Source organism: Electrophorus electricus, chromosome 14 (genome assembly GCF_041902795.1).
Source record: "Electrophorus electricus isolate QZ-2024a chromosome 14, ASM4190279v1, whole genome shotgun sequence".
Classification (NCBI taxonomy): Eukaryota; Metazoa; Chordata; class Actinopteri; order Gymnotiformes; family Gymnotidae; genus Electrophorus; species Electrophorus electricus.
In genome coordinates this window covers 10,645,001-10,657,500 of record NC_137510.1, presented here as the reverse complement: position 1 = coordinate 10,657,500, position 12,500 = coordinate 10,645,001, and the positions used below count along the sequence as shown (strand labels likewise).

At 52.3% G+C, this 12,500-nt stretch overlaps 1 protein-coding gene across 12 annotated transcripts in view; it reads right to left on the bottom strand.

Moving 5' to 3' along the window:
* pard3aa (par-3 family cell polarity regulator alpha, a) overlaps nucleotides 1-12,500 on the bottom strand; it is a 277,492-nt gene that overhangs the window by 76,610 nt on the left and 188,382 nt on the right. For 10 of the 12 annotated variants that reach the window (XR_014117080.1, XM_035531035.2, XM_081696953.1 and 7 more), the window contains 3 exons: nucleotides 12,220-12,264; nucleotides 6,768-7,028; nucleotides 2,206-2,422 (listed from right to left, as the gene is read on the bottom strand). Coding sequence is in view for 11 of the 12 variants with exons in the window: in XM_035531035.2 (XP_035386928.1) it covers nucleotides 2,206-2,422; nucleotides 6,768-7,028; nucleotides 12,220-12,264 (523 nt within the window). In the remaining variant the exon portion in view is untranslated. The remainder of the gene's footprint in view (nucleotides 1-2,205; nucleotides 2,423-6,767; nucleotides 7,029-12,219; nucleotides 12,265-12,500) is intronic. The other 2 variants (XM_035531036.2, XM_035531039.2) reach the window with 2 other exon arrangements.

Below are 12,500 nucleotides of genomic sequence, written 5' to 3'. Positions count from 1 at the left end.
CAAGACTGGCCTGATTAGATCACGTACCACCTACAAAGGACGGCAAAGCCAGGACAAGCCAACAGAGAACAGCCGGAAAGAGTTCCTTTCTCCCTCCTGACTGGCATGCGGATCCGCGATCGTCCGGATTGGGCCTTCCCTACACACTCCTTAATGCTAACAAACAAAGTGTAATACAAATGCGCCAGTTGCCCTCCAGTTCACAACGATGCCTTCTAGAAGCATCGCGGCAGGCATGATGTCCATCAGCGTGGAATCCTGCCTTGTGCGCTGTGGGGAAGTTGCAGCATCGGGTCGGAATATTAACCCCAATCCACTTTCTGCTATCCCTTCTTTCACCCACTCTATTAATCCATAAACCCTTTCCCATTTCCTCTTACACCCCCCTCTCTCTCTCTCTCACACACTCCCTCTCCCTCTCTCTCCCTCTCGATCCAGTAGTCATCTGCCCCGGTTCACTCTTCATCTTCCTGAATCCGTCCCAGTGCAGTGATAAACCCACTCCCTCTGTCCATCCGTCATCCTTTTAGCGTCCCTCTGTCCCCGTCGGCTCGCTTTAGCCACCGAGCCTCCCTTCTTCCTGCAGCCGGTGTGAAACCATCGAGGGGTGTCACGCCAGAAGAGCACAAACCGTGTGTTGCCAACGTGCCAACAGCTCTCTTCAGGCTACAGAAAACCACAGGACAGTTTCCTGGAAAGAGTGATCTAGTGCAACTTCACTGTCCAACAAGGTGCCTGGAAAATACAGGAAGGAAAGTGTATGCACGCAGAGTAAGCGCAACTGTGTGTGCATGTTTGCTTGCTTGCTTTAGGTGTGACGGATAGAATAAGAGAGTGGGTCTGTGTTTGGGGTGGGGTGCGTACGTGTACGTGTGTGTGAGGGAGAGAGTGATTGCTTGCTGGCGCTCTGTAGCACACCCTCCCTCTCAATACTAAGCTCTGGCTCCTGTAGGCAGGGGGAAGGATGAGTGGCTGCCTGGCAGGAAAAAGGCTCCAGTGGTATTAGCATACGCAGGTTTCGCACCCCCAGCCTCAAACACTGATGAAGAGCGATGATCCAGGGGTGAGGGGCTGAACCATTGTCCCAGAGGAGACGCGCGCAACTTCCTCGCCAAAATTCCCCCATTACTTACACACACACACAGTCTAACCCCTGACCCCCCATTCATTTTCATTTGCTATTCAAACTCTCTTCAACGGACAGGCACAATAGATAAGTGTGTGCACGCGCATGTTTGTGTGCGCACACGCGTGGGGCGTAATTGTATTTATAATTACAGACCGCCTTTTCTCCACAGGATGCAAATGAGGAGCAAAGCACAAATTAGGAACAGCGATAAGCGACCCTTCAGACTTCCTGAAACATGACCTGGAAACACTTGTCGTCTTTATTGTGCGCTACGGCGCGCCGCGCACGCCGCGCAGCCGGGCCGTCTAATCCCGTTCACTCGGGTTTGCGGCGAAACAACTTAGCACGCTGATAAGAGCGCGCCTAATTTATGTGCGTTTCAGACGAGCGCCGCATCGGAATAATTAACGGTGGCCGCGGTTTAATTAGCTCGGCAGGGACAGCGTGAAGCATGACCCCCACTGTACCGGCCCTCCCCGACCATGCCGAGGGGAGAGCCGCCCTGCCGACGCCGTCTGGCCTGGCCTCCGCTGGCTTTAAAGCTCAAAAAAATACAAAAACAAAATACATACACCTAAACTCCACCCACTTCCGGAGGGGGAACAAAAGCCCGTTGGTTGCGCTCATCTGGACCTGGGAGTAAGACAGAAGCGCGGCGACACTGGAACTTCCCTGACAACTTCAAGGTGATCTGACTTGCAGACTTATAGAGGCCATTGCTTGGCCTTGCATCATTCTCCTTCCCCGTTCCCCACGCTTGCTCCTAAGCATACATTTATCTGCTTACGAAGATCGCCGTGCATGGTTTAGTAGCCGGAGATCATACGTTCACGTAGAGCAGGCCCACGCTGCGTTCAGGTGTGTTTCCCCTCCCGCTACGCTATCGGTGTGACAGCTCAGACAACATGCCACATGAATAAAACATGCGGCCTTATTAAAAATCATCAGCGTCCAAAGCGCCCCGGGCAGGCTCGCTCCCGCAGATAAGGGCGACGGTCCCACGTTACCAGCGGAAAAGTGGGCCGGCGAGGAGGGCGGCACCGGTCATGTGACAGGAAGGGGCGGGGTCAGCGCACCTGAACATGTCTCCCAGGCCCTTCAGGACACCTTTCTTGGACTTGTTCTTCTCCTTCTTCTCCTTCTCTCCTTTCTGCTTCTTCCTGTTGTCTTTGAGCCGGCCGCCGTTCACCAGGCTGTCTGGGAGGGGCGCGCCGCCGGCCGCCAGGGGCACGTCGTTGGCCGTTGAGACGGAGTCGCGGCCAGATCGCGAACTTTCCTCTGTGTCCTCCTCCACTGAGAGAGAGAGAGAGGGGGAGAGAGAGAGAGAGAGTTTTTTTTTTTTCAAAGCCTACTCAAAACCAAGAAAACACACACATTGAATATTACTACATTTATTAAACGTAAAAGAAAAAGGAGAAAAGCAAAAGGAAAAAAACACGTTTCTAAACTCTACCATGACTAAAACTGGCTTCCTTCACTCCACTTCGTTAGAAATAAAAATCCTATATTATTAGTCTTCTGGTAGTGTGTGTGATCCCACCTGCGAGTTAAAGAGGGCCACCGTATCAATACCCTGCCCCTCGACTTACACAGATGGGATTTGTGGCTAGCTTGGCTCGGCCTGATAAACAGCTTTGCCAGCACACACAGTCCGCACAATGCATGGAAAAGGGATAATGGAGAGAGGGAGAAAAGTGGAGAGAGAGAGAGAGAGAAATAAAATGAGAGACAGTCAGAGACCTGTAGGTTCCTGTAATAACATAAGAATGAACAAAATGAAGGCCTCCTCGTGGGCTCAGCCAGATAAAACACTTTCTTTCCAAACAAAGTGCATTTCCACGCCCGCCGGCAGGGGTAAGGGGGTGTTTCGCCATACCGCAGAAGGCCACAGCGCTTCATTCAGGAGGAATCGCCAATAATGTGCGGTTTCAACACAAAACCCATTAAAAGCCTGACATCTCTACACCCCTCCGACTGCACACACGCAGGCGGCCCCTGGAACGCTCGCTCGGCGTACATCTGGGGGGTCAACAAGCTTCCTCTCTCTGTTCACTGGCACTTTAGCCCACCGGGAAAACTGCCTCACGGCTCTCCCGGGCATAGAACGCCTGGCCCGAGGGCCAGCACCGGTGCCAAGTGCTCTACCAAAACCGCCGCTGCTCATTTTCAACGCATTTAAATGGGATATTGACCAAGATTGATTTAATTAACAGAACGTATTGTTTTTGCGCATGAGGTTTGGTTTCAAAAGTAAGATACGTTAATCAAATTGGTTCTCTATCAACATTCGAACATCGGGTGTTGTCTGTTTGAGGCCTGGCTGGTGCTAACCTCCCTGCCACGGGTGAATATTCTTCGTGTGATGTGAAAGGGATGCTACAAAGACAACGCTGGAATGATTAACAATTAACAATTTCCCCCAAACCACGCAGAACATACACATACACACACTCACATATGCAGGCAAGCGCACATGTATTCTGACAACACAAGAGTTATGGCATCCCTTTAAGATCCAAGTGGGAAGGAATATTTTTAGAAAGTAGTTCTTCTACTCTGGAATGTTATTTTATTTATTTTTATTTTTTCTTAAATAACGACTCTCCTCCAAGAGTAAATCATTTTCAAATATTTTCTCTGGATCACGCTGTACAATTAAGAAGCAGCAATACTTTGGCATCCCACTGGAGAGTTTCGAGCTCTCTTTGAAGGCACCAGAGCAAGGGCGTCATTGCTTTGCTAATATACTTGCTTTATTAATGCGCTGTGCTAGTGGGATATTTGTTTTGAAGAGAAGGAGTTTCACAATTCACATCGCAGAGGTACAATAACTCCACTCTTCCTAAACATTTACAATATTGATTTTGCTGCTTTCTCTCGGGCGTGCCGCGCGAACGGTATCGATGAAAACCGCCCGGGCGATGAAACCGCCAAGCCGCGCGCGCGCGCGCGCGCGAGGTCTACGACATCCTCCGCATGCACTGGACGCCGTAATCACGGGAAGCAAAGCGGATGGAAACCGATCTCGCTCGTTTTCATTTCGGCGCCAGTCTGATTGCGAGTGCCATTTCCATTTCGGATGGCCCGCCGTATCAAACGTAATTAATCTGTCAGTAATTGTAAGTTTAAATAAGCTCTGAAAGCGTGGAGGAGGGGGAAAAAAAGAAAAAGAAGAAGTATAAGAAGAAGAAACGCAGGGCTGCTAATTGCAAAGCGCTTTAACGTAACGCTGCGACACGCCGGAGAGGGAAGATTTGCCACATCGCACCCGACGAAAGACGCATGTGCGATTAGTGCGATTATTAATATCCCGCAACTTTCTACGAGATAAGGAGGGGGCGAGGGAGGGAGAGAGAGCGCGAGTGCTTTGATGGCATAAAGAAAGCAGCATGTCTGAAGCATGCTGGGTGTTGTAGTGTGCTGGACGGGTTGCGATGGACCCCGAGGCGCCCGCTGCAGGGCCGAGAGTTACTTCGGAGGTTTGTTCGTTGCCGTTGTGCGGCCACTTGTCTTCTGCTGCGCCAGGGGAAAACCGCTCAAGTCCGCCGTCATGCTGGGACGCGTAGGGCTGGAACAACGGGCAGAGCCGAGCGTGAAAGCTTCCCCTGGTTACGCCACGCACCTTGGCCTCGCTTCTCATCCTCCGAAGCTCTTTGGACAGTTTGTATGATGACCCTGAGTGCGACGGTGGAGATTCTCTCTCTCTCTCTCGCACTTGCTCTCTCTCTCCTCCTCCTCCTCGCTTTCTGGCGCGGCTGAGGTCAAAGGCGGCGGATCTGCGTGGGTGGGAAGCATCTGGCGATTAAATCTGGCCGGCGAGATTAGAGGAGCACGAGATTAGAGGAGAATGCTCATTTGTGCAGCTCCTAATGGTGCCGTCTTGGATAACATACGGGAGATGGTAGTCACCCAGGTCTCCTGGGCGGACCATATGAGAGCGAGAGAGTGAGTGTGTGTTTAAAGCACTCATCTTGTCATCATCGCACGCCCGCAAAAATTCAATCTGGCCTCGACAAAAGAGTAAAGGAGGGAAACTGGGAGGGAGAGAAAGAAAGTGATGAGCAGTATAAATGGGAGCCTTCAGTGCACAAACACTGCTCATTAGCCTAAGAAAGCACAGCAGCAGTGCAAGAGCGCCGCTCCAGATCAATAGTGTTTTCGTCCGAACAGCCGTCCCAGCAAGTTAAGTTGCCACTCCGAGCGCCCGTCTGACAGCAACACAAAAAGGAAACGAATGAGGGTAATTTTAAATGATTTCAGCTACATGAGACAAAGAAATGTTTTGACAAGCCAGTCAAAACATTAGTCATTAGTCTCCTTCTTTTGATACAGTGAGGTGTTCATTTCTTTCTCTGACGCAGCGCTGGGCTCTGAGGGGTTCGCAAAATTGCCGTCCTGGTTGACGAGACGAGAAACGAAGACGGAAGTTTGGTATTCCAGGAGAGCGGAACAGAGCAGAGCCCAGCTTAACTCATTTTCTCCGTGGGATATCTCTCGGTGACATTTTTCCCCCTGGGTGACGCCAAATTCACATTTTATGTAAATAAAAGTGTCGTCGTGGAGAAAGAATGCCAGCCCTTATCTGTCAACTCTGACTATTAACCTCAGGGACAGGCACAGGCAGGTTGCTTTTATCTAAATTGAAAAACCTATTTGACTTATTTGAATATCAGGAAAGGAGAAATGCAATATACCTCTGTGGCAGAATCTACTGCCATCCCCACCTCCCCCCCTGCTTTGTCGGAGGGGAACGATAAGAGTGTATTTAGTGCCTGGCAGACAGCTTACCAGAACAAAGCAATTCAGGCAAATAAGTCGCCTCTTTTTAGAAATGTCTTTTCTGCTTTGAATGGACTCCTTTAACAGGCAGTGAGGAAGCGAAGTGCTGCTATTGGCCGGCCTGGTCTGCTGGCCACGCCTCTCGGCGCCGCCAGGACACGCTCGGGGGGGCGTGGGTGGGGGTTATGGGGGATGGCTGTTTTCCACGTCTGCAGAAAGACCCAGTTTCTGCGCGTGCCTAGACACGTTTGGCGTAAAGCGCTTTCGGCGAGGCGAAGATGTTATGACGGCGCGCAAGAGCCGGCGAAGTCCTAAACTAATTTACCAAAATAGCTGAAACGCGAAGAGACCGCGGCTCTATCCGCTAAGGTCGCTGCAAGGATGAGAGGAAAGATGAGCGGGGCGTGGTGGTAAACAGGCCGGGGGTCCCTCCACAGCCCCCCGTCTGGAAGCGGGAGGAGGAGAGCATGCGAACGCCAGGGTCCCATCGGGGGAGAGCAGCCGACGGGCTCGTCTGGGATCCGGCTCGCACGCGCCTGATATGAATAGCAATATGCCTGTCGCGCGGCCGCTCATTGGCCGAGGAATCCCCGCTCGGCGTCTGGTAGGGGAGGCCTCGACCTAGTTTTGGCGGGAAGCAGCCCTCACGCCGTTGTAACGCCGTTTTTCGGGCATCTGCGGCCACGCCCCCCCCCATTCTTATTAAACTGTGCAGCTGTAGTTGCTCTAAGGTTAAACTGCTTTCACACTGCTGAGATCTCTCTCACACACACACACACACACAGTCACTGCACCAAATAAATGTGTTCGATGAATGAAACGGCGGCCTCGGGCGCGCTGGGTTCACAGTGGTACTTACACGTCTCCATGCCCTCATCCTCATCCTCCTCCTCCTCCTCCTCCTCCTCCCCCGGAAGGCTGGCGCCGGGCCGCTCGTACGACTTGTCGATGGCGGCGCGGAAGCTTTCGTTGCAGCCCCGGCCGCGGATGATTCTGGGGCGGGGCCTGTGGAAGGGGACGTCTCCGTTGAGCGTCACCTCGGCGACGGCCGTCTGGAGGCTCTCCAGGGAGCTGGACTTCGTGAGGCCCAGACTGGGCCCTACGTCTTGCGTGGTGTTGCCTTCGGAGTGATACAGAGGACACTTGGTAAAAGTCCCAAAAAGGAAAGAGCTCCTCTGTCTAGAGAAACTGGGATTCGACATCTGTAACAGATGCATCATGTTTTTCCGTTTTCTTTGTGACATTCACTCCCCTGTCGGAAGATTAATGAGGTAAAGATTCCAATTAGCTGTAGGTGAGAGAGGGAATACAAGTCCACACTAGGTATGAAATGAGCTGTGGCACACGCCGTCTATAAACAGGGCAACAAACACCTCAAACTCCTGGGGTTGTTTTAGTTTTTCGTCTGATTTTTTTATTTACTTCTTTTGTGATCAGTTTGTATATATGAATGTCTCAAATCTCAAATGCATGAGAGAGAATGAACGAGAATGAGACCGACAGATGACGACAGAAAGCATAACTGGCTTGTAGTCTGTGGCCCTGACACATAACACAAGTATGAGGTTTGTTATCCATGCTGGTTGGTGGGTGGTTGGGTGGGGTGGTGTGGGGGTGACCACAGCACACGACTCTCCCTGTTCCTCTCCGGCTAATAACCTCCTCCGCTCCCACGCTGGCTGGGTGTCCGGCCGGACGCTCGGAAGCCTTCCGGACACTCCCGACACCCTCGCTTCAGACAACGTCCGGCAGAGAAGCCACAGTAACCGAGATACGCGACCGGGATACGGCGGAGGACGGGATTCCGATAAGGGCATGAGAGAGCATGAGTACATCGCAGGTTGGCTCTGTGATGGGTGCAGGTGTGAGCAGGTGTGTGTGTGTGTGTGTGTGTGTGTGTGTGTGTAGTCAGGCGGGCACATATGGAGCAGAGTATGGATCAGTTCCCAAACATGCAACATTCTTTAAGCCACCTGCATGACTGGGATAAGAAACGTCGAAAGCTCACACATTAAGTCACACGCACACGTGCACTTATAGACATGCAAAAGAAAAAACAAAACAAAACCCAAAATGAATAACAAAACCACACACACAAGCACAAAAACAAAAGGCTCAGTAGTGTTTACGCTCCAAGGAGGAGCATTAATGGTGCATAGCCAGTCGTCCGGTTGGCTACATCTCATTTATATGTGCAGCATAATGGATGCCTATTATACACACAAATATAATTAACATGCAAATGATATATAAATATCCACGGCTCAGGCGGAAGGCTGCTGTTCAGGGGGCCCGCGCAGACAACTCGCTCCATTTGTTGACAGAGCTGATAGGCGCACCTTTCCTCCCATGCATGCTAGGTCAAACACGAGAGATGTTGATGCAGAACCCCCCCGAGCGGCATGCAAGGCTCTGGCTCCGGCCCTGCAGGCGGAGTAACGCGCGCACACAGCCAAAATTATTTGTTCCGGTGGCTGGAGGTCTTTGTTTGCCGCGGCAAGGCGGCGGGGTTTCATCGCGTCCCGCAGGCGGACATTCCGGTTTCCGCGCTACGAGGCCGCGGTTTCATGGACCGGCAGCGACTAGGACGGAGGCGGAAGTGCGCCATTAGATGACGGCGGTCCGTCTTTCCGCAGGGCGACCCTCGGGGTCGTGCCGCAGAGTGTGTGGTCAGTGTTTGGAATTCATGCTACATGTTGTTTCCACAGGATTTCGCTAGGGCACCCCGTACACATACACAGTGCGGGCAAACATATGGCGGCATTCTGTGTAAACATCTCTCTCCTTCGTTTCAGGCGTTCAGGTGGACCATGTGGTCTTCTCGCCCCCCCCCCCCAAACTTTTCGTCCTTCGTGTTCCAGAATGTCCTGAGCTTGTTTTCAGAGGGCTAAATGGAGCGTGTACAGTGGCCACCGAGTTCACAGTGGCTCTCTGCCTGGGAAGATGTGAAGTGAAACAGGGACAGGCCTTGTGAAACAGACCCCTGATCTCCCAGTGAAAACAATTAGAAATCCCTTACCTCCGCCCTCCTTCCGCCCAAACGGAGGTGCTGTAGAATGTCCACGTACGGGCGAGAGGGGGAGAGAGGGTGGATGGTGAGAGGGAGGGGCAGGATACCGGGGCAGGCGGAGCCGCAGGGAGTGCCGGGCAGCGGAGCGATTCACCGCCGCACTGCTACTGCTACAGCCCTTCACATACGGCCGTTCAGGAAGCTGGCCCTCAGCTGAGCCTGGAGCCAAAGCACAGCGGCTTGCAGGAGGCAGCTCCCTCTCTCGGGAGGTATGAAGGCGGCCACCGAGCGCAGGAGACAGGACGGAATGGGGCGGCAAATCCCAGGCCTTGCTGTGCGGGAGCTCCCGCTACTCACACCCGAGACGCTTAGGGGACTGTGTGCAGCCTGGCCGTTGTTACGGATGGAGCCGCCTCTATCTGGCCAGTGACTGACAGGTGTCTCAACAATGGGGTTCATCTGCAGGCATCTGGACTAACCCTCACAACGAGCACTGCCTTCCGTGGGCCGGAGCGCCTCCGGACATCCAACTCGGCGTCTCTGGAGTGCAACTTCCAGACAATAAGGAAGGGACAGTGTGGCGAGGGAGCAGTCAAAGTTTCTTCCAACGGCGCATGGATGTTTGAATTTATAACGGTTTGAATGGCACCAGTGTATTTAAAATGAACTCCCTATGTTCAATATGCGGAGCATTCGAAGAGTGTGTCCTCAAATATCAAGAACAGTCAGTGTGGTCAACATGCCCCAGAGAACGAGGACTGAACCATTTCCAAAAGCACTTCACTTTCAGCAGGCCGAGCACATAGCTGATTACTGAAGCAATTTATATGACAATGAAATATATTTGCACAAGTGCACAAGCGGAGACCTGTTCCATTCATTTTCCTGAAGGATCCCTCCTTCACGCTCAAGGACAATGAAGGACACCTTTTTTCTTCCTTTTTAAAAAAACCCCAAAAAAAACAAAAAACCACTGCAGGCCCACAAAATGAAATGAACACAGGAAACCTGCATCAGATCCAAAGAGCATGTGTTCCCATACGCTGTCAGTGGAGCAGGCTTAATCAACGTGACCGTAACGGCATCGAAACAGGAAGCTGGATTCCGCCGGATTACGGGGCACGGCACGCAAGGCAAACCCAGAGGGACGTGCGGCAGAAGCCAGGGCGGTCTCCGCGGTTTTGCGGGAACGCGGATGCCATCCGCTCCGATGGGCCTGTGCGGCATTCGACGTGACGACTGCCGGCGTCGCGTCTTCGCTAAAGAAAAACCAGGCCACCTTCTCGTGTTCTCCCCCTCCTTCGCTTTCTCTCCTCCGATTTCGACAAGAATCTCTGGATAGGCTGCGCTCCTCCGCCGCCCCCCCCCACACGTCTAACACCGAGCACGCTGTCGCTCTGCCGGGGAACAGAAGGGAACGCCGCGTCTTTCTTCTCTCGTGTACCGGGACGGATGCGGAGAGCCTCGGACGTTCCAGACCATCGCAGCAAAAGGGGGCTCGGTGAAAATTAGTGCCAGCTTCGAGACAGCGCATGGCCTACATTTCCCTAATTAGTCAGCCCGCCATGACAACCAGGGTACTACCATGGCGAGAACCAATTATCATTAAACGGTAAAAGGACATATCGCAAACTCCATGCGTAATACGGACATGGTTAACGTGTGAGAAGTGACTGCAGTACGGCTTGCGCACTGTTCTAAAGGCGATTAGTCGAGGCAATGTCCTGCACTGGTCTATAAGTGTCACGTGGGCACAGGACCCATTACATGTAATTTAATGGCCAGTCTGGATTTAAAGAACAATGCTAAAAGGGTGATTAGGCTAAAAATAGCTCCGAGGAGGTCAGGGGGATGTCATGATCGAGTATCCCAGGAAAAGCGAGGGGGGGCCCTGGGATCGGCCGTGCCATCGCCTGCCCGTGTCCGGGTCGTTAGTGGCTCCATTCCCATTCTTTACACCCGTCCTAATTAACAGCTCGCGCCTCTCACGTGTACACGGCAGCGAGTTGCATAATGGCCACCGCGACTCTCGGAGCGCCGCGCCCGCCAAGCGCGGCCGACCTGCCTGCGAGCCCTACCGAGCCGCGCCGTGCGGCTGGCCACGAGGAGACACAGTTCATTAGCGGATAGCGCAACGGGGATCGTGGGGGATTATTCCTTTCTGGGCTTGCAGTCCAGTTAGCCTTTCAGCTGAATGTAAACTAGCATGTGGTTGCAGGTGTAGGCCACGGCCCTGCTGTTCTCTGGGGAAGAGCCTTTTGCGGTTCTGATGAGTATTTAAGGGGGTTTAAGGCATTTTTGAACCGGCTCGCTGCGGGAGCAAGGTCCAGGCCGGACTGCTGATTTGATAAATTCCTGCAACATAAAACCTCGTTCTATTAAAAACATCTATGGCCATCCAGTGGACCACTGGGGCCTACACAGAGTCGATCAATTCTGTCCTTAGTCAACGTTCTTGGCAGCGTTTTCCATTTGTTCCAGAATGGATTTTCTACACGGAGCAACTTCACCCAGGGCCGCCGTGGCTGCTGAGACGCGTGTTCCCGTGCTGTGACTACTGCACATAACTCCAGCCACTCGACAGTGATGGATTAATTGCAGTCAGCCAAACAAGCTTGCCTGACTCTGAGGGTCTTTATTTCAAATGGGATTCAAGCAAAACTCCGTCGGCACCTGCAACACCCCCCACATACATGCACTTCCAGCAACAGCACGCGAGCGCACGCATTCCCGTTTTCCACCACCTCCTTCCTCTTCCCATCGAAACGCCTCTTAGCCTAATTGATGTTTTCTTTCATCTTAATCTCCACAGAGCAAGCAGTAGCAGTGCACCTCGCCTTCCGAAAAAGCACCAGCATAAAAACCTCTATTTAATCCCACACCACTTACTCCAATTTAAGCACAAAAATAAATAAATATATTTTTGATATGGTGGCAATTACCTCAAATGACTCCTCAACATATGCCTGAATGCGGCTTTTCAGCAGTGAGCGATAGTAAGGGTCTCAGAAGTGAACTAAGTACTTCAGGTCGTATTTAACGCGTTTGCTGCATTGTGCCGAAGAAACACAAGAGAGTGCTTCCCGGAAACCCTGGCGAACTTTCTGAGGAGCGGCAAATTCGACGAGCATCGACTGCCTAGATCGGCTAAAGGTACAAAACAGAACGCAATGAAAATAAGAGGAAAACCAAAAACAATCCACTCCCATTGGAATCGCAGCCAGACATGCCAAAGCGCAGAGAGAGAAGCCAACGCGGCTGGGATGTGGAGGAGAGACATGCCCCGGTCTGGGTGCCTTACCTTCCGTTCTGTTTGGGCGGGGGGTGAGGTTAAACTCGTCGGCTACTGTTAAAGAGGCATAAACAATTGTGACTGGTTAGTGCAAGACGTTCCTCCATTCTCCCAACATCCCCTCCCCCCGCCCCCCCATGCATTAAAGACTCCCTTCATTTCTGTTACTGGCATTTCCAATGGCCAGGAGAGGCATGCAAATTGCTGGAGAGAGACGGATAGGCAAATCGGAGTGGAGAGAGACAGTGAGATGCAGAGATACAGAGGGGATATCATGTTTCCCCCCTCAG